The 19,506-nt window shown below is 35.8% G+C and overlaps 1 protein-coding gene across 9 annotated transcripts in view; it reads left to right on the top strand.

Moving 5' to 3' along the window:
• The window catches only part of CSNK1A1 (casein kinase 1 alpha 1), a 46,305-nt gene that overhangs the window by 11,991 nt on the left and 14,808 nt on the right, over window positions 1-19,506 (top strand). For 5 of the 9 annotated variants that reach the window (XM_057731335.1, XM_057731365.1, XM_057731327.1 and 2 more), the window contains exons 3-5: window positions 10,029-10,155; window positions 13,163-13,261; window positions 15,666-15,749. In XM_057731335.1, coding sequence (XP_057587318.1) covers window positions 10,029-10,155; window positions 13,163-13,261; window positions 15,666-15,749 — 310 coding nt within the window. The remainder of the gene's footprint in view (window positions 1-10,028; window positions 10,156-13,162; window positions 13,262-15,665; window positions 15,750-19,506) is intronic. The other 4 variants (XM_057731374.1, XM_057731393.1, XM_057731383.1 and 1 more) reach the window with 1 other exon arrangement.

A 19,506-nucleotide genomic window follows, 5' to 3' on the forward strand; every position in this document is an offset into this window, starting at 1 on the left:
TCAACAAGTTAACTGTGAACAAGAAAATAGGGTGATGTTGTCTTACTATGTACCAACTGTGCGGGCTACTTTCAGTTTCTTGTGAATAACAAGCTAAGTGTGTACTCCTAAACCCCACCTACCTCTTTACCTGTGCGTCTTCTGTTTATGCTTCAAGAATCAACTATACTTCTTCATCAAGACACTTCCCCTAATGCCTCTCTCTAAAAGATCAGTTGGGTCCACATAATTTGTACCTGCTCACCATCAGTTTCTCTTTCATCATATGTGTTATTTGCCTACACTGACTGTGCTGTAAGCTATGAGAGCAAGAATTATTTGGTTTTGTCTTGTTAGCCACCATAAATATAGAAAGGGTAAATGAATAGGAGCTGTATTAGTAGGTAGTACTAAGTATCAAAGCACATTTTTTTGTCTGTGTTTTTAAAATTTGTAGGTTAAGGAACATTTATGCATCTTTTAAGACGAGAAACAAGGAGAATGAGAAATATGGAAGTCTTACAGCATAATTCAAAGATCTTAGAGATGATATTGTGAGCAGAGGACTAGTAGTAGGTAGGATGAAGAAGAAAAATGCATCGTCTTAGTTAACATTATTATTGCTGAGTGAAACACATATGACGCCCAAGTTTTAGGTATTCTGCAGTCTGTTTACCTTAAAAATCTGTTTAGAGCAGGATTCTTAACTTGGTTCAGAGATATCCACCTCTTCCCTCCAAGAGCTCGGTGAATTGCATAGGAAAAAAATTCCATCTTAATTTTCATGTACCTCTAATCTAGTTTTTCTTTTATAAATGCAGGCAACAAATACCCTCTAGTTTTGGCAGTACCTATGGCTTTGTCACCAATAGAAATCACAGATATTTTTGTATCACATTGTTGCATATAACTCAAAATTGTCTTTATACCATCATACTTTGAAATTATAGTGCTAATTAGACCTGCCCCTAAAGATCTTATTATTTAATGCTTTAATAAAGAGCATGTATATTACTATAAAAGATTGATTTTAAAGTAATTTTATAACTAAATTTCTCTAAAATGGATTTCCTTTATAATGCTATGTATTTTATTTTATGCATTTAAAATACTTTGAGAAGGGCTCAGTAGGCCATATTAGACTACCGAAGGTGGGGGATCCACGACAACAAAAAAGATTTAGAACTCTTGGTGTAGAACTAATTATTCCAACTCCCACCCACCCACACACAAGTTGTTTGGGTAAGTTCTTGGTCATTGTGGCTAAATAAAGTACACTTGATACAGGGTTGGTCTCTCAGTTGGTGGATTTCCAATATTTATTTTCTTTTCCCTTTTTTTAAAAAAAATTATTTATTTATTTATTGCTTGTGTTGAGTCTTCATTGCTGGGTGCTGACTTTCTAGTTGCAGTGAGCGGGGGCTACTCTTCCGCGCAATATGTGGGTTTCTCATTGTGGTGGCTGCTTTAGGTATGTGGGCTTCAGTTGTGGCACGTGGGCTTCAGTTGTTGTGGTGTATGAGCTCAGTTGCTCCACCGGCTGTGGGATCTTCCCAGATCAGGGAGTGAACCCGTGTACCCTGCATTTTGGCAGGCAGATTCTTAACCACTACACCAGCAGGGAGGTCCCTTTCTTTTCCCTTTCTTGTTCAATTTAAAATTACTTCCATGCTTGTTAATGCCCTCCCCAGGGGTGTGAGATGGTGACGGTGGGGAAATTAGCCATTTAAAAAAAGGTTTGGGAGAGGTCTGGAAGTTGGATCTCATTGTCCTCCCAGCCTTACGACTATCCTCCAAAGCCCCTCAATAAAATGACTTGATCTCAAAAAAAAAGAAAAAAGAGGCTTGGAAGACCTGGGAAAGGTTCAGTGAAGTAAAAGAATTAATATCTGAAATTTCTTGAAGTCATCACGTTTTCAGAATTATTACTCTGGTCACCATACCCACAGCTAAAACTGTGGTTCTTTTCTTACTTATGCCTAAATCAGTTTGTAGTATGGAGAAATCGGTCTAATTGGTATTTGTGTTTCTGCTTTTAGTTGATTAATTCTACAGAAAACTTAGTGTCTGCTTTCTTTATTAAACCTGATTTTCCAGTTCCCTGCAGTAGCCACATAGCAGCATTGAGTATCTTTTTCTAGTGAAAATGCTTTGGATCCCAAACCATTTAAAAGATATTTCTGCAAGTTGTAAATCCAAAGGATTATGAATAAACATTCTGTGTTACTGACCTTATAAAATGTGAGTTGTGTTTTTGCACACAATTGCAAGAGCGGGAAATAGATTGATGATCTTAAGTTTTTGATGGCAAGAGAAAAGAAATTTTAGATCATTAAACTCTAGGTGTCTTGTATTCAAAGCAAAATGAAGGCCACAAATCTAAGGAGCAAATACGGGCAGAGAGGCTTAAGGAGAATGAGAGTTAACACAGCAATCTCATGTACCAAGAGTTAATAGAAAATCAGGAGGTGACCCACATTTAGTCGTGTGTCTAGTTCTCCTTCAGGGGGGTTGAAGAATCAAAATGTAGTCAAACCTGTGCATTTTAGCTCTATTTTTCATGATGAATGCTATTAATAAAACGGAGCTTCATAAGTACTAACAATTTTAGATTAAAGGAGTTACAGTGTTTTAAGATTCAAGTTCATAAATGCTTCCACCTTTCAGAAGTAATCACTATTGAATTGCAGTACTAGGAGGATTGGTGACTTCTGAGGCTCAGGAATTTAAATTGAGAATTGAGGGCTTGTGTTGTGGTTGAGATTGGCCTACTGTTGGAATCTGATAATTTAAGAGGAGAGAGGCGGAGTAGGAAGTGCCTTTCTTCTTCTGCCCTTTTTTTTTTTAATTATTGTGATAACTTTTTTTTTAATGTTATTTATTTGTTTGTTTTATTGGCTGTGTTCGGTCTTCGTTGCTGCACACAGGCTTTCTCTAGTTGCATTGAGCGGGGGATACTCTTCATTGTGGTGTTTGGGCTTCTCATTGCAGTGGCCTCTCATTGCAGAGCACGGGCTCTAGGCACGTGGGCTTCAGTAGTTGTGGCTCACGGGCTCTAGAGCGCAGGCTCTATAGTTGTGGCACGCGGGCTTAGTTGCTCCGCAGCATGTGGTATCTTCCTGGGGCAGGGATTGAACCCGTGTCCCCTGCATTGGCAGGCATCGGATTCTTACCCACTGTGCCACCTAGGAAGTCCTGCCTTTCTTAACTATAGTAAATGAATTGTTAACCCCCGCACACACTCATCAAAAACAAAACCAAAAAGGAAAAGAGGACTTCCCTGGTGGTGCAGTGGTTAAGAATCTGCCTGCCAATGCAGGGGACATGGGTTTGATCCCTGGTTTGGGAAGATCCCACATGCCTCAGAGCAGCTAAGCCCATGAGCCACAACTGCTGAGCCTGTGCTCTTGAGCCCACGTGCCACAACTACTAGAGCCCCGTGCTCCACAACAAGAGAAGCTACCGCAGTAAGCCTGCACACCCCAAGGAAAAGTAGCCCCCTCTTGCCGCAACTAGAGAAAGCCTGTGCGCAGCAACAAATAAATACACAGCCAATGAATAAATGAATGAATGAATAAATAAATTTATTTTTTAAAAAAAGGAAAAGAAGAAAAAAAAAGGAAAAGAAGAAAAAAAAAGGAAAAGAAGGCAACATGGCATGATTATGATGGAAGAGAAAGGAAGATACAGGAAAAGATAAACAAGAATTGCCTGTTGGTGATTTGTTTTTGGCCCATGATAATTTGGGTGCTGTTGAAGGATGGGAAGAAGAGCTATCTATAATGTTTATAATGTTATGAAAGGCAAAATTCTACTGTTAAGGATGGCACACAAATATTAATGTATAGGAACAATAAAAGGAATTCAGACAAAAGAGAGTAAGGTGGCTGGAGCTGTTAGCAGTAGCAACCTAAAGGGGGAATTCGAGCTAGTTCTTAAGAGTTCAGGGAGATTGTACTACACCAGGTCCTTAATTTCTACCATCATGAAAAGGAACATAAAGGTTGGATGATGATAAGTTGGCAAGAGACTAAGTTTGAGATACAGTCTTGAAAATGTAGATGCTATGAAAATGGGTCTATTATAGCTCTGATTCAGCACTTATACTTTTAGTTGTTCAGTGAGGACTCTGACAGTAATCTAAAGATGAGAAGATAAATGGCATAGGAAAAGACATTTACCTGTTGAGACTGTCACTTTTAAACTTCTATTATTTGGCTTATTTGAATCAAAGATGAGTAGATGCTTCCTGATGACTTTATACTTTCTTGGTACAGGGAGTGTTTTTGTATTCCTTGCTTTGTTTTCCTCATCTGCCACATCAAGCATGTCCTAGCCTGTTAAAACCTCTAATAGAGCTTTCTATTCTTTAATTTAGCAAATGTTCCTGAGCATTTCGTGCAGGTAAGGCATTGTGCTGGATGCTGGGAATATAGAGTTGTGAACAAGGCATAAAATGGCTGCCCCTATTGTATTTGGATTCTCCAAAGAAATAGAATTGATCATTTTTACAGGCATACCTCGGAGTCACTATGGGTTCCAGAACACCACAATAAAGCACTGGTTTCCCAGTGCATAAAAAATTATGTTTACACTATACTGTAAGTCTTATGAAGTGTGCAGTAGCATATGTCAAAAAAATTGTACATACCTTAATTTAAAAATACTTCATTGCCCAAAAAGTCCTAACCATCATCTGAGCTTTCAGCAGATGGTAACTTTTTGCAATAATAACATCAGAAATAAAGATCACAGATCACCATAACAAGTATAATAATGATGAAAATATAAAAATAATGAAACTGTGACAAAGACACAAAGTGAGCTTATACTGTTGGAAAAATGGTGCCGATGGATTTGTTCAAGGTAGGGTTGCCACAAACCTTCAGTTTGTGAAAAATGTGATAACTTGCCAAGAGCAATAAAGCGAGATATGTTTGTAGATAGAAAGAAGGAGATATAAGGGATTTGCTCACACAATTACGGAGTCTAAGAAGTCCCATGACCTGTGGTCATAAGCTGGAGGTCCAAGAAAACCAGCAGTGTAGTTCTGGTTCAAGCCTAAAGACCTGAGAACCAAGGGAGCCAGTGATTTAAGTTCCAATTTGAGTCTGGAGGTCTGAAAACCAGGAGCACGCATGTCGGAGAGCAGAAGGTGAATGTTTCAGCTCTAGTAGAGAGGGGTCCTATTCAGGTCCCCCACTTCAGGGAGGGTGATCTTCTTTACTTAGTCTGTCATTCAGATGCTAATCTCTTCTGGAGATACCTTCACAGACCCCCAAAATGATGTTTTACCAGCAATTCCAAAACCCTTAGCCCCATCAGGTTGATACATAAAATTAACCATCATACCAGTCGAGTCAGAAGGGGAAGACCTACATTAAACAAATGTTCTTTTCTTTATTATTATTGTTACAGTCATAGGGATGGAACATACTTATGTGCTTTAATCTGAACTGAATATTTATGATAATTATGCTGATTTACTATTCTTGGAAGTCCTTGGGGCTCATAGCAATACTTAAAGTATTTCATTTTAGTATTTCATTTTCTTTCTTTTCTAAGATATTTCCATTTTCATAGAGATTTATTAGAGAAAAGAAACCCTTAGCTCCAAATCTTCAGCTGTAATATAACACTTCTAATTGGTCCTCATGTCATTGTCACTCCTTTCCCTGGTCTTCAGTTTCCATATTGCATACTGATACCAAGGCCAGCTCTTAATATTTAATTATATTATGTCCCAGCCATACTCTACTGGTTTTTCCCCAGTTATCTATAGAATTTAAAGCACTTTAGCCTGGCATTCAAGAGTCTACAATGTAGCCCCAAACTGCCAGTCGCCTTGATTCTCTTCTTTATACGAGCCCATGGTCTATTCTTGCCCCTGCCTACTAGCACATCCTTTTTTACATTCACTACCAAAATATTATCCCTCCTTCAGGATCTGAGTGGTAACAGACCATTTTCACTAGGTTTCTTTCTTTGGACAGACATAGTTCCCACTGATCTTTCTTGGTTTTTCTGAATTCTGCTAGCATTTTTTGGTCAGCCCCAATGACTTGTGCGTGTATCATCTTTAGGTTTGTGCCTTTTATGTGTGTCTTAATCTTTTAACTAGACTTACCTTGGTATGGGTTTAGAGGAAGGAAATGAGATCAGAGAGCTAGGCCTTGCCTTCTCTTAGCATCTTCCTTAAGTTACCTTTCTTATGCTCTCAGTAAGTAATGATGGTTTTCTAAATTGGGAGCTCATTTTTCGGGCTACTTCCTTGATTGGTCAGGCAACACTAAGTCTAAAGATATTGATTTGAAACAAATAGGAAATGAGACCCTCCTCCTCCCCTTTTTAAAACTTTCATCCATTAAATTACTTGATTCTTCAGCATGTTTTGAAACTATTAGGAAGAATAAGGTTCAAATCAAACCAGTTTTGTTAAATCTCATAAGTATTTGAGTTACTTAAAATGTGCACATTATTCTATCACAGTGTATTTAGTAACACGTTGCTTACATTTAAAAAATATCTAAAGATAAGACCTGAGTTTTGGTTGAAGGCACCTAGAAAGTGGAGAATGGGGGTGAGGTTTTCATGTTGGTGTGTTTCAGATGGTCTGCAAACTTAAATGATCTCAGAATCAGGTTGGTGCTTGCTCATTTCCCAGGTTCTATGAAGACTTATAAACAAACAGTAAGCTCTGTCTTATCAGGTGTAGAGAGAGAAACACCAAACTAACAAACAGTACCTGAATATTTGTATTATAAAGGAATACAAACAGTATAGTCAGTAGCTATCGGAATTCTGTGAAATGGGAGACCAATGTGGCATAGGCTGCTTCAGGAAGATTTCTTCGGCAGCTGTGTATAAGGATGTTGAGATTGAAAACAGAGAATTAGAAGCTCTCAGGATAAAAGTGAAAAACATGGAGGTGAAGGTAGAAACCAAGTAAGTAGGATTTGGATAAGCAGAAGACTGTTCCTGGCTCCTAATCTGTGTAATAATGTCTGGATGGAAAGCACAGATAGGGAGGGTGTGAGGTGTTAGGTTTAGAGAAATAAGTTATATATTCCTTGAGATCAGAAGGATGTAGGAAAGATAGAAACACCTGTCACTTAGGTTTAAGGAGTTATAATACCAGTTTCTAAGCAGAAAAACTATTTTAGAAATGCATTGTTGCACAATGGAAGAAAATGTCTTTGAAACAATGTTTTATCTGTTTTTTATGGACTATCTTCTCGACATTGATTTTTTTTTTTTAAGTGTGTTTCTGAATTCATCTAATTCCCCCTTGTTTCTAGTTATTAGGAGAGTATTCTGTTAAAGGCTTACTTTACATATAACTTCTCACAAAATGCTTTATGCAGTTGTGTGATTGCATGAAGATGTGAAGTATGAATTTGTGCCTTTGACATTTCAGGTTTGTAGTTTGGGTTGGATGGTTGTAAATTTTACTTTATTGTAATTCTGTTAGGGAGCCATTGGTACAAATTTGCTGACGTAGACATGAGATGTAGTCTTATGAGAGTTGATTTATGCTTTCTCTTTTGCCTTTGACTTTGGTGACTTTCCCTCAACATCTTAGCTCTTTCCATTTCCTTTTCATTAAAACCTAGATAAATGAGATTTTTATATTAAAAATCTGTCGTAATTCTTAGTATTGGATATTTAGAATGGCAAGGACTGGTTTTGAAGTCCTGACAGCTTTCTAGCACAGGTTTGCCTCTGCAGTTAAGTAAAGAAAGAAGAAAAAAGAGAAGGAAACCAAAACAGAGGAGTCAGGAAAGGAGAGCCTAACCTATTCACTTTGTTCATCACTTATCTTTTTTTTTTTAATTTATTTATTTATTGGCTGTGTTGGGTCTTCATCGCTACACACAGGCTTTGTCTAGTTGTGGCGAGCGGGGGCTGCTTTTGGTTGTGGTGTGCGGGCTCCTTATTGCCATGGCTTCTCTTGCAGAGCACGGGTTCTAGGTGCATGGGCTACAGTAGTTGCAACACACAGGCTCAATAGTTGTGGCTCACAGCCTCTACAGCGAAGGCTCAATAGTTGTGGCGCACTGGCTTAGTTACTCCGTGGCATGTGGAATCTTCCTGGAGCAGGGCTCCAACCCATGTCCCCTGCATTGGCAGGTGGATTCTTAACCACTGCGCCACCTAGGAAGTCCCCATCACTTACCTTTTAATATTATGTTTTATCTGTCTCTTCCCACCTCCACCTCTGTCTCCCACCCTCCAAAACCCCACCACTGTGAGCTTTTCTGTCAAGTATTGATAAATGTTGAAATGTATGTGAAGTGTTGAATTCCTATATGGAAAATAAAGGATTGAAAAAGGGAAAATTACGGCAGCTTTGAACACAGTTTTAGGTACAGTAAGGACAGATCAACTCTGCCATTAGCAGATTGGCACATCTGTTGCTTTTCTTAGGCTAGTGGGTACAATCTCTATAAGGTTAAGCAGAAATTTCCCCCGTCAGGCTACCTTTTTCTGCAAAGATGTAAAAATGAATTCCTCTTTGTATGTTTGATGTTAGTTATTCATGTATTATGTGTGCGAAGTAGTAGTCCTCAGGAACAGTTGAAGCAAAAGTACGGGAAAGAACGTGAGCTTTTTAAGCCTAGTCCCTTTATGATCTTTTATATAAGATTCTAGGGAGCATATTCCTTGGATCTGAATATGGGACCACAGTTAAGTACCTGGTTTTGCATTTTCTAGAAAAATATAGTTAAGATATTAAGTCCCTATTCTCTAGTTTCAGTCTTAATTTTCTTTTATAACAAAATAACATATATTAGGGCAAAATTTTAAAAAAGAAATAGCACTAAAAACACTAAACTGTTTTCCACTAAACTGATGCTCATTTTTTTTTAAGGCTTTTTTTTTTTTAAGGCTTTTTTCCCTGCTTTGAATATTTTTAAAACACATAAACTTTTCAAATGGTAAGTCCAGGTATCATCTCTTATTAGAATTAACAAAGAAATCACTCCAATCTAGCTTTAAAATAACTTTCTCCTTTTTTTGGTAAACATTTTAAATAATGACCATTTTGCTTTTCAAGCAGAATGCCTTTTTTTTTTCTTTTTTTTTTTTTTTTGGCTGCACCACACGACTTAAGGGATCTTAGTTCTCTGACCAGGGATCCAACCCCGTGCCCCCTGCAGTGGAAGCTTGGAGTCCCAACCAACCACTGGACCACCAGGGAAGTCCCTCAAGCAAAATTCATAATCTAGATAAGTTTGAAATAAAAATGGTAGTGCTTATCTTTAGGAAATTACCCATATCAGACTTAGAGGCATATAGAAACTTGATATCATTTATTGCAGTGATTCTCAGTCCTTGGAGTCTCTGAAGTTAGCAGTTGATATTCCTAGAGTTACTGGCGACAAATTGTATGTCCACAGTAATATAGCAAGGGATAATTAAAGCATGAACCTTCCAATAAAAAGCAGGTGTCATGTTTGTGGTAATATGTCTGTAATGTGGAACTAAGCAAAAATATGACTCATTAATATAATTTGGTAGGAAGTCGAACAGGAGTTATAATAAAAGGGACCTTTGCTTTCTGAAACATTTTGGAATGACTGATATACAATCTCCTTTATTTCTTCAGTTAAAAAGTAAGACCAGGTAAGGTTAAGAAACTTGCCCAAGATCACAGGAATCAGTGGAATATGGATAATAGGATTCAGCTGCCCTGGTTAAGAGGCGTGTTAAGGCTGCCACACAAGTACTGACTATATCGGACAATGGGTTGGTTGACAGGAAAAAAATCTCTTTACCTTATTTTGTGTTGGGCAGTGCAGTCAGTGGGTTCATCAGCTAAATAGAGGAAAACTCAATCTTAAATAAAACCTACACCTTAACGAGGAGTACCCGCACTCACCCCAGCTAGAGAAAGCCCACACACAGCAACGAAGACCCGACACAGCCAAAAAAAAAACCTAACCAGAGAGGAAAAACTATCTTATTCAGATTTTTTAAACTTTGGTGATATTAAGTAATAATCAGCTTTTTATAATGACCTGCCTTCCCCCCTTTCATTTTATTAGGTGGTATGGTCAGGAAAAAGACTACAATGTGCTAGTCATGGATCTTCTTGGACCTAGCCTCGAAGACCTCTTCAATTTCTGTTCAAGAAGATTCACAATGAAAACTGTACTTATGTTAGCTGACCAGGTATGTGAAACTTTTATGAGAATAAAAACTAAGAAATAGTACTGTTTACCACTACTTAACTATAATTTAAACGTGTATAAACCAGAGTATTATAATCCTGTGCGTCACTATTTAACCTTTGGATTAGCGAAAAAGATCTATAGTAAGGTTAGTCATTCAAGTGTATTACTCTAGTATGACTTGTAGATGTTTTCCTGTGGGTATAGGACAAGAATGGATTATACTGGTTTATTACTCACTGGTAGACTAGGAGTTTTCAGGCTGCTCCTATCAGATGGAGTGCATTTTAGTGTTGAATATAACAGGTTTGCTTGTAAGATTTTGTTTGAAGTAAGAATTTGGAGTGTTTTTGTGTATATAAATATGGATGAATATGTATATATTGAAATCTTGGTTAAATTAAGCAAATTGAATGTTATGTAGTACCTGTTGAACCCTTATGAAAGGTGTATTTTTGAGGAAAATAAGGTACTGAAGTAATTTAAGGAATAATTTTTGACTAAGTAGATGCTTCTTGAAGTAAAGGATTCTCGGCCATTGGTAATATTTTAAGCAAAACCAGGGAAATTTTTATGTCATGAATTAGATTTATGCTGGAGGTTAGATGAAATTGTTTTAAAGCCAAAGATTAAATTTTTTTTGAACCAAAAGAAATAAGAAAATCAGTTTTAAAGAGTTTTAAGATGGGAAATAGGGTCAGGAACAAGCCTTGAGGAAACATATGGTCAAAGATAACAGGTAAATGTCTAGGAATTTATAAGTAAAACCTCAATATGTTTTAACTGACATGTGAGTGAGTCTTAATAAAAGAGTTTGTATTCTGTAGACTCAGTAACACATAGGTATTCATACAGTGAACACTTATTTGGAGCCTGCCGCTGTACTTGGCACTGGAGTGTAGGAAGAAGAAGAACTAGTCTCTTCCCTCTAAGAGCATAGAGTTTAGTGGAGAAGAATGCAAAGGTTCCGTCATAGAAGTCTATATATTGGATACACTGGTAACATCAGAGAAAGAATGTAATTTAGGGAAGGAGGTTGCAAGAAAGTATTTGTTTAAGGAGGAAACAGCTGAGTCTTGCTCTATAGATAACAGGTAACGCTTGAAGTAGTCCGCAGTTTGTGCTATTAATTTATCTTTTGCCCAACTTTTCCCTTGTGAGTTAATACTTGTGGTTTAATGATGGGTAATACTTAGCTAGGACAAATATGTACATAAAGTGAGCCAAAGGCTTTGTTTTACTTCTTTAATATATGAGTTGCTGCTGTACCTAAAGATGGTATTTGAACATTGTATACATCTGCTTCCTTGAGAGTGTAAATAGTTTAAGCCAGAGATTGCAATTTAGCTTCAAAAGACATTTGCCAAGGTAGACATGTAAGATTTAGAATCTGTATATCCATGGTGATAAAAGCTCTAGAGAAACTGGGGACAAGTGAAAAATAGAATCCTGACCTATACTACTGAGAAGAGCAAGAGCATATGGGTAGAAAGATAATGTTGGCAGCCTTTGGATATGGAAAACATTTTCAAATACAACTTGTAAGTCTTTTACAGAGAAGTAGACATAATTGATAATTCGGAAGTTAAAACTATTGTAGAAGAGATGCCAGAGTTAAAAGACAGAGTTTTCAAAATTTAAATCTATTTACATAACAAATGACTGATAAAAAGATTGTCTGTTGTATGCAAAGAATTCTTGAACATTAACAGGAAAAGGACAAGCCAAAAGAATAATGGACAAGCATAGACTGACAGTTCATAGAATATTACTAAATCCAAAAGGTCGGTATAAATGAGCAGGTTTCTGAACTGTTAGGGAAATACAAGTGAGGTCAGTACCTGTCAAATTGGTAAAATTTAGAAAGAACGTAAGTAACTTTGCTAGTGGGAGAAAACACTACTGCTGAAAAAAATGAGTTATTGTAGCCTATTTTGAAGGGTAGTCTTATGATACCTATCAAAATGAAAAATATACATAACCCTTCAACCCAGCATCTCTCCCTGTAATGGTATGGGGTTTATAACCCATGGAATAAAAGCACTAGTAGATAAGGATATATTTAAGTATATTAATAGCGTTATTGTTTATGGTGGGAGAATGTTGGAAATAATGGGAATACTGTGAGTTACGGGATAATTGGGGACTGCTTCCATCTATGCCACAGAATATTTATAGCCATTAAAAAGAATGCTAAGACCATACCACTTGACTTCGCAGAATTTCCAAGAAATTTAAGAAAAGCTTGTTAGAATGGCATGTTTATTTAGCTTTGGAATATGATCATACAAGTATGGAGAAAAATCATGAGAGGCCAAAAAAGCATTCAAAAAAGGAAACCTAGTGCGTGTATGTTTCCATTTGTATAAAAGTTATGGTCCCAACTTCCAGGAATGTTTGGGATATAATTAGTTAAAAACAAGGAACAGGAATAAAGTGAGTGAACTACTTCAGTTTCAATTTAAAGCAATAACAATTTATAGCTACCTATATCAATTGGTCAACACCCCCTACTCCCAGGCACATGTGAGTTTATGTGTGTATGTATATAAGAGCATGGAAATAGATCTGGGTAATACCAGGCTGTTTTTACACAGGTACCTCAGAGGGGCATAGGATTTGGCTTTTACTTTATTTAATTTATTACAACAACCGAAGCAATTCTAAATGTGTTATTTTTGTGATTTAAACATAAAACCAATTTTGCTGTCAAGTTAGGTACTGTCAGTGTTTATAATCATTAACAGTGAAAGAATAAGCCTAAAGGACACTGCTGGTTTATGCTTATATATCCATCATTCTAGAGGTAAATGCAGAGCCTGGTTGCCCTTTTTAATTTTGACTAGCTCTGTCTTTGTGAACTCTAAATAAAGTTAATAAAGTATATACCTGTGATCTTGAAAAATAATTGACATATTGAAATAATTGAGAAGTAATGTTGCTTTCTTTTGTCACTTAATTTAAATCACTAAACTTGATTTTCTCTCCCCTCCCCCCCTTTTTTCCAGATGATCAGTAGAATTGAATATGTGCATACAAAGAATTTTATACACAGAGACATTAAACCAGATAACTTCCTAATGGGTATTGGGCGTCACTGTAATAAGGTTAGTCACATGTTCTTTGCATGAAAGAACAAAGTAAAAATCTTCAGGAATTGCTTTGGTGAATTTTCAATCTTTAAAAAGTCATAGTAAGTTGAATTTGCTATTGATAATTGCTTTAAAAGATTGTACTAGAAGAATAATCTGTTAACTTAGTAACTTGAAATACTCTATTAACTTAGTAACTTGAAATAATTCTTTCCAGCTTACCCAACCAAGGTTAGTTATGTGGAAATAGAAAATTCCAAGGCCTTTGTATTGAAATGTAATCATCTATATTATTTAACTATTGAACAGTGTATCTATTTTTCATTGATTCATATAGCTAGCCAACAAAAAAAACCCCATATAGTTTTCTTCCTGAATACTAAAAATCAGATTTTAACCTTTGTCTCTGAAGTGTGGGTTTTTGTAATATATGTGCTTGTGCCAGCGTGGGAACTACTGACCCATCTGTCACCATGGCGTTAATATTTGCTGACTGAGCACGGTTAGTAATGAGAATTCTTCAGTCCTTGGATTTGTGTATTCAAAAGGATAACTTCTGGGCCTGTTTGAAAAGTAGTTGACAGTTTCTTATTTGGGTGCCAGTTGGGTGGGGTCTCCACCCCTCTTCTCTCCTTTTCAAAGGAAAGTGTAGATAAGTGAAATGAACATTCATACAATGAAATTAGTCTTCCTTGGGGGTCACAGAATGGTTGAACTTATGGGGTGATTGGGTTTTAGTTAGTTATGCATGATTCCAGTTAGAAACTAATTGTTGAATTTTTTCTCTAATGATTAGTTTTACTGAGTGAATTGCTTTTATTTATCAATTCAATGTTGAGCTCGGGCAGACAGGCAGCATTGGCAATGCACTAAGCATGTTATGATCTGATGATCTGAGAGAAATTCTCAACTTCAGGACAACTTGGGGGTTTTTTGTGTTTTTTTGTTTTGTTTTTGGAAGGAACATTCCCATTTGTTTTATTAAACCGTTAGGGAATGTTTGGTGTTTTTAGGTCTAGCTATAAATGTTTACCTTTGTTTGCCTGTATGAATGCCAACTTGGAGACATTACCATTAGAACTGGTGTTATTTGTTAATGCGTGAGACATTAATGTTGGTCTGACCAAGTTTTAGGGATTTAAATTTTTTTGTTGAAAGTTGAGCTTTAAATAATAGAAGGTGTTTAAATCTACATATAACTTTTCTTGCCATTCCCAAATTGCATCTTTTTTTTTTTCTTTTAAATAATTATGTGGCTTCTCTCTTTGAAGCATCCAGGTTCTTAACTGTTATTGTAAAGCCTGGTAATTCAATTGAAAAATTACTACTCTTAGTTTTGGGGGGCAATTTTGTCACCCTAATCTTTTGACCATTTCCCAGTCCTTTTCTTCCCATTTTCTTCCTGCTAAAGACCCATTATCCTTATGTGATCCGTGTTCTGCAGGTTGATGTTGCAGTACATGGTTTTTGTCTTAAATTTAATGATGGCCTAGATAATACCTCTTTGCTTTCCCCCCTTTAAAAATAGCTTATTAATCACATAGTTGTGTTAGGAAATCCAAATTGCCCAGTGATATGTAAACCTTTTTAGAATCTTGTGTCCTCTTTTAGAGATATTAAAAAAAATATTGTGACGCTGCTTTGCTGTTTTACAGATTCAGAGAGAGACCAACCCTAGGGCTAGAATTGCAGTGTTTTAGCTAAGATTCAAACTCTAAATGTTGTTCTTGAACATTTTAGATTAGTGTTTTGTTTATGTAGTTGGTTTTTAGTGTTTTCTGTATTATAGCTTGAAATATGCCAGTTGTATGAGACTGGATTCTTTGGTCAGCTTGTTCCAGTAGTTTTCTATTTGTGGGTAAAGGTGGGGAGGGGGCTTTTGAGGTTGATTGTTAAAGTCAAATTTCTTATGTGGAAAATTGTTCTGAATTTGATATTTAGGAGTAGTCACTCCAGTCATAGTGAATTTGTTCATCTCTTCCAGTAATCAGCCCTGCATGCTTATGAAAATAAATTTTAAGGTGACTAAATGCCTTCTACCTCTTCCTTACTGAAGATTTTTTTCCCCTGTACAATCTTTTTTAGGGGAAGGGCAGATTATGGTACCAAAGATTACAGATCCAAATTCCCCCTTTTTATTAAAAAATTAAAGAGCCAAATGTCACCATTGCTATCCCTGTTTCAGGCAGTGACACAATATAGTGGCATTAAAAACCTGAGTATTTTCCAGAATTCAAATGTTCTTAAGCATGTGATTCTTATTTGGAAAACTGAGAAGCTACAGTGCTTGGTGGAAGAAGGATGGCATTTGGCTACCCTGTTCTTTCTCTAATGCCTCGGTGTTGCCTGTCTGCGCCGGCCATTGTTGCAATGTAAGCAATACTGTTTGATGCACTGCCACCCTCTATTGTCTGTTTAGTGTTTAGAATCTCCAGTGGGGAAGAGGAAAAGAAGCATGACTGTTAGTACTTCTCAGGACCCATCTTTCTCAGGATTAAACCAGGTCTGAAACTGTCTCCTATTCCAACCTCAATCCCAAATTCATGTGCTTTTCTTTCTTATTTGTTTTATTTTGATTATTTTTGTTTTGTTTTAATTCTGGAAAATGTAGATCTTGCTCAAGCACCTCTTACGTTGGCATTATTCAGACATACTTGGCAAACATAACGTTACTAAGATGTTTCTTTGTGGCTTTTGCTTGAAGCTTGTAACATTTAGAAAAAACCTAAATGAAAACAGGATTATGTTTAGATCTCTAACATCCACACGAGGAAATATCTTGGTCTAACATTGAAATTCTTTACCTAATGGTAAACTTGAGATAGACTGTTCAGTTTTTTAAAGTAATTTGGAGTTGCATCACTGCTGAACGATGGTATTCTGTCTCAACTCTCTTCCCCTTCCCTAATGAACTTTAGGTAAGTGTGGATGAAATTTCAGATCTAGTTTTTTAGAATTGATTACCTCAGTATGAGAATTCTCTCTACTTCAACCAAGTGGCATAAAATGCTTAAAGCGCATTATATGCTCTGGAAGTAGAATACACTGCATTCTAACAATATAACGATAACATAACTGAAGCACTTATCAATTACCATTAGTAACATATAAATAAGATAAACAGATGCAGAACCTAATGATTTGGTGTTTGGCATGCTAAACAATAATAACTTTCTAAATATTTTTTAAAATGTAAGCAGAACTGTTCACATTTACTTTTGTAGACGTTAGATAGCTCTATTACTGTATGAATTTTCAGATAAACAAGGGAAAATAATTTTTTTAAAAAATCCCACCATTTAGATACTTAATCTTTGAAGCTCCTGAATGATAGCTCTTTATCAATTTAGTTTACACTGAGAAGTAAGTATTGACATAGTAATCAGAAAAGGGAAAAAGTTGCATTTGATATGTGAGCATACTTTGTAATGCCTTTATTAAACCACAAGTATCATCTGGGTAATCGTTTAATCCTTTCCCCTACTGCCCAGCATTATTTCAGAAACTATGTTTTCCTGCTGTTAAAAAGGTTTCAGAAATTCAATTTTATTTTTATTCACAGACCAACTGTGGCAACTAGATCTTGGTGGGGCAGAGAGGGAGGATGGTGGATAATTAGGTACATTGTAAGGAAACTTTACTGCCCTATTTTTACTTATCCATATACATTCACACATTTTACTTATATTTTGTAGCATAATTATTTGAGAATAGGTTTTCTGGGTTATAAGGAAAAGTGATCTTGTGAAATTCTGGAAGGGCAGGGAAATATGACCCTTGGTTAGGAGGAAAACTGTTACAAATACTGAAAACTAAAATTGGCAATAGTGTTTCTGAAGAAAATGCACCTCTGCTGAATGGAGTTATTCAGTATATCCAACATTAACTCATTTCCACATGCCTTTGAAGAATATACTGCATTCTTTAAAACAGGCACAAATTTTACTTAGAACATGTAGTAAAATCCACCGAAAAGCAGCTTGACAACCAAAAAGTTTAGATGTCTCTTTGCATATGCAGACTTATAAAAATACATTATTTTATGACATTGAATACTGAGTTTTCCTTGTTTGGTTTTACCTTTACATATCTGCGGCTGTTTGGTTGTATCCTTGGTATCACATGGTTTCATGTAAACGTTTCCCATTATATGTTTTTATTCGTTTTAAATACAATTTATAGAGAACTACTAAAGAAGCATGATAGGTACCAGAAGATAATGGACTATCAAGAGATTTAAAATTTTATTATTTTAAGTAGTTTTCTTTTCAGTTATTTGCTCTTAAAATGGGATACCTTTGTTTATCAGTGATATTACTTTTTCCTGACTTATGTGCAGTTTTTATAGGAGAAAATTTTTAATTTATTTGCTTTGTAGTCTTTTGCTTTGATATTAATGATTGAGATATTTAAGAAGATAGTGTTTGTACATTTTTGTTTCTTAATAAGTTATATTTTGTCCTTTAGAGCTGTGGAACTCTAGTGAACACTGAAAGAAGTCTTTTAGTTGTGAGAAAGTGATTATTGAGTTGCAAATGGAGCTATTGAATTTAGACATGAATGTAACTATCAGATATAACCATTTCAGAATTGTTCCTGTTTTCTCCTCCATTTTGGAGTACTAAAGGAAATAATCTCAGAAAATTATCCTTAGAAGAAAGTCTATGTCCTAATCACTTTTTATTCATAACCCCCATAATTCTTAGGGGTAGTTTTAAAGTACCATGAAGCTTGGTGTCTTTCTGTGTTTGTTTTTCCTTTGTTTTCTTTTCATTGTGAATCTGTAGAACTTAGTCATAATTTTTGTTTTGCTTAATAGAAGTATATTTTGCTCATTTTAATATTTGAGTACTGACCAATTTTCATATCAGAAGAAACTTAAAGAGTATGAGCTTTATTCTCTTAGTGTTTTATGACATTAACTTTCCTGTTCCTATTTTATAATAACTCAAGTTGTTCAAGAAGCGAGTTTAATCATGCTAAAGAGCTGTCATTATCCAATTACATTTTACTGAAAATTTAATCTTTCTTCTTTGTAGTAGGCCAGGTGAAAATAAGTGTTTCATTGTCAACATGGTTACAGAAACTCAAACCTCAGTCTTTCCCATCCAGTGTATAACTAAGGCTAGGTTATAGTGCCTGCCTGAAGTAGGCATTTTCCATCCTAAAAGAAGCACGTGGTCATATCCTTTTTCACCTAAATCAGTAACTTGTTTTATTTATTTTTTGACACAAACCCTAACAAGCTAGGTGATCATGTTTCCCAGTACATTACAGCTGTAGCAGAAGGGACCTAATGTCAGCCTAAGGGGAAGAAAAACTACAAAACTTAGGTGTAACTAGAAAAGAATAGTGTAGGGCTACATAGTATAAGGGCACATGGGCCTGCTTTGCTTGATAAACTTTGTAGGCATAACTTTCAATAAGTGATTTTATGATAAAGGCTAAATAAAACTTTAAGTTAAGATTATTTTGTTTTAGAAGGTAGGTAAAGATGAACATATCCCCCCCACCCCCAATATATTTTTGGTTTTTTTTCTTGTTATAAAAGTTTCAATCATGGAGTGTAAACCTGAATTAATTTTAAAAATTAGCTATGTTATAAATGAGTATCTTATTTCTTGTGTACCATATAAATGAAACAGCACTAAACATTATTTTGTTCTAAAATAATGCTTGGTTTTTAGTTAGCTCATTTAAACTGCTAATTGTAAGCCACCTTGATTTAAATAAATACTTAAGTGCTTTTTAAGATGTTAGATCAACTTGTTATATTTTCCAGAGGCTTAAGCTGATCACATGCGTAAATGTCAGTTGAAAATGAAATGCATGCTTGTTTTAAAATGCTTATTTATTATAAATAAAAATCTTGGTTTTGTTGTCAATATCAAACTTTCAGAGTTGTCTTATTTTAGATAACGAGCATTCTGTTGGCATACTAAAGAGTGGCCTTTGTAGGATGAAAGAGTTCCAGATAGCTTATATCTAGTTTCTTAAAACCCCATGCTTGTTTACTAGTAGTAACAGGATGTCAGGTTTCATTACAGCATACAGCACACTTGTCAACAGCTCTGCTATCGAGCATGTATACATTTCTCCACTACGTTAGAGGTTCCAAAGACAGACTCCTGCATGTATAATGAACTCGGCCTATGAAATTGTTAAGCTGACAGGGATCAACCACTTGATTAAACTGTATTTTTTAAATTTGATTTATTGTTGAGGATTAGTAAAAACTTATTGGAGTGTTAAGTTTGTTC

The sequence above is a fragment of the Hippopotamus amphibius genome, chromosome 1 (assembly GCF_030028045.1).
Source record: "Hippopotamus amphibius kiboko isolate mHipAmp2 chromosome 1, mHipAmp2.hap2, whole genome shotgun sequence".
In the NCBI taxonomy this organism is placed as follows: Eukaryota; Metazoa; Chordata; class Mammalia; order Artiodactyla; family Hippopotamidae; genus Hippopotamus; species Hippopotamus amphibius.